This window comes from Trachymyrmex cornetzi, unplaced genomic scaffold (assembly GCF_001594075.2).
Source record: "Trachymyrmex cornetzi isolate Tcor2-1 unplaced genomic scaffold, Tcor1.1 scaffold263, whole genome shotgun sequence".
Lineage (NCBI taxonomy): Eukaryota > Metazoa > Arthropoda > Insecta > Hymenoptera > Formicidae > Trachymyrmex > Trachymyrmex cornetzi.
Genome location: NW_017297302.1, coordinates 81,744 through 83,487, shown reverse-complemented (window position 1 = coordinate 83,487; position 1,744 = coordinate 81,744). Strand labels below are relative to the sequence as shown.

At 39.6% G+C, this 1,744-nt stretch overlaps 1 protein-coding gene across 4 annotated transcripts in view; it reads left to right on the top strand.

Annotated features, from left to right (window-relative positions):
- The first annotated feature begins 796 nt into the window (after positions 1 to 796).
- NitFhit (ntrilase and fragile histidine triad fusion protein NitFhit) overlaps positions 797 to 1,744 on the top strand; it is a 66,020-nt gene continuing 65,072 nt past the window's right edge. For 2 of the 4 annotated variants that reach the window (XM_018508546.1, XM_018508543.1), the window contains exon 1: positions 797 to 1,019. In XM_018508546.1, the coding sequence (XP_018364048.1) occupies positions 928 to 1,019 (92 nt within the window). In that variant the 5' untranslated portion in view covers positions 797 to 927. The remainder of the gene's footprint in view (positions 1,020 to 1,744) is intronic. The other 2 variants (XM_018508548.1, XM_018508547.1) reach the window with 2 other exon arrangements.

The following is a 1,744-nucleotide window of genomic DNA, read 5'->3' as shown; positions in this document are numbered from 1 at the left end:
CGCCGCACGGCCGCGCGCCAAGACGGATAAAGGGACTATCGAAATTGAAATACTATGGCACAGTCCAAGCCGACAACGCTTTTCAAAAATATAGTCGAGGTGACGCAACACCCGAGACGAGAGGGAACACGTCCGATCCGCTCGAGTGGTCTACAAGAACTAGCCGTGTCCAACTGGGTGCCACCCATTATATTCAGTAAATAAATGCCGTTCAGATACAGTGTCACGCTTTCTGCGCATGCGTAATACGAGAAAGAAAGCAATATCTGTTATCTCCTTCTATTCGCTAACTTTGGTCCGCTATGGTCAAACTCTTAAGCTGGAAACACAATAGACACAGGCAACAGGGAATAACGAGCCGTCCAATCAGAGCTTTGGGGTATAAGTTCGATATTATATCCCAGAGCTCTGATTGGACGGCTCGATATTCCCTGTTGCCTGTGCCTATTGCCTGTGTCTATTGTGTTTCCAGCTTTATTATAGGATCTGTAGCTGTTTCAGATTGAACATAGCACTGCCCCTCGTGCCTGGGTTCCTAATCTTGAAAATTATCGCATACGAAAAACTAGGGAAATGCCATAGTATATGTTACGTACACTATAGTATTTCCCTAGTTTTTCGTATGCGATAGGCCTATCGCACATGAAATGTATAACAGAGCATAAGCATAACATAAGACTGCTGGACCAATGAGCATCTAGCATAATGTCGCCATATTGATTTACATAAGATGCTCATTGGTTTAGCGGCCTTATGTTATGCTTATGCTCTGTTATGCATTTCATGTGTGAGAGCCCATACTTTTCAAGAATAAAAGGCACTCCGGATTCCGGAATTGCTGTCATATCGATGGCGAGAACCATGACAAATTAGAATAGAAGTCTGATTAGATTAATCAGATGATCTCTAATCTAGTTTTGCCTTTCGATGATGAACTGTTGCAAAAAAGTGTGCAAGCAAGTATTTCTACGGCAATTATACAGTTTAGCACCAACCACCTCAAAAATCAATAAAATTAGGTATATTCTATGCGTTTTTTGCATGAAATGAAAGAATCTGGCAGAAAAAAGTGTCGTTCTGCCCCGCGAACCGAGATATCAAGCGTTAAAGTTGATAATTATTGAGGTTAGGAAATCTGTTACACAGACAAAATGAGGCCGATAATTCTTCAGAAAAGCTACCTCCGATTTTGATGAAATTAGAATCATTCAAAGAATCTGACAGAAAAAAGTCTGGGTCTGCTCTGCGGAGCGAGATATTGAGCGTTAAAGTTGACTGAAGTGTTACTACGTAACACGATAATTAATCTGTCATGTAGACAATACATTGTATGGACTAGGGCTTATTGGTTCGGGGCGGCTACGCCGCCCCGAACCAATAAGCACTAGTCTATACACTCCACTGTCTACGTGACAGATTAATGATTACATAGTAACATTTTAGTCAACTTCAACGCTCAATATCTCGTCTCGTAGATAGGGTTGCCATCTGTAAAATCACTAACCTAGGACATTGAGTTCTAAATCCCCGGATTTTATTGCTAAAACCGGACATTTTTTTTATAAACTATCTTTATTTTAGACACATATGTGAGAAACACAATCAATACTAGAAATTTAAAATGCCTATTACGATCAAAGTTGGATCTTCGTTGCTTAAATAATTCAATCTTGAATTACTAATATATACTATATATGTACCTACATATATACCATATTGTAGTCTTTTTCAATAAATAATTCGG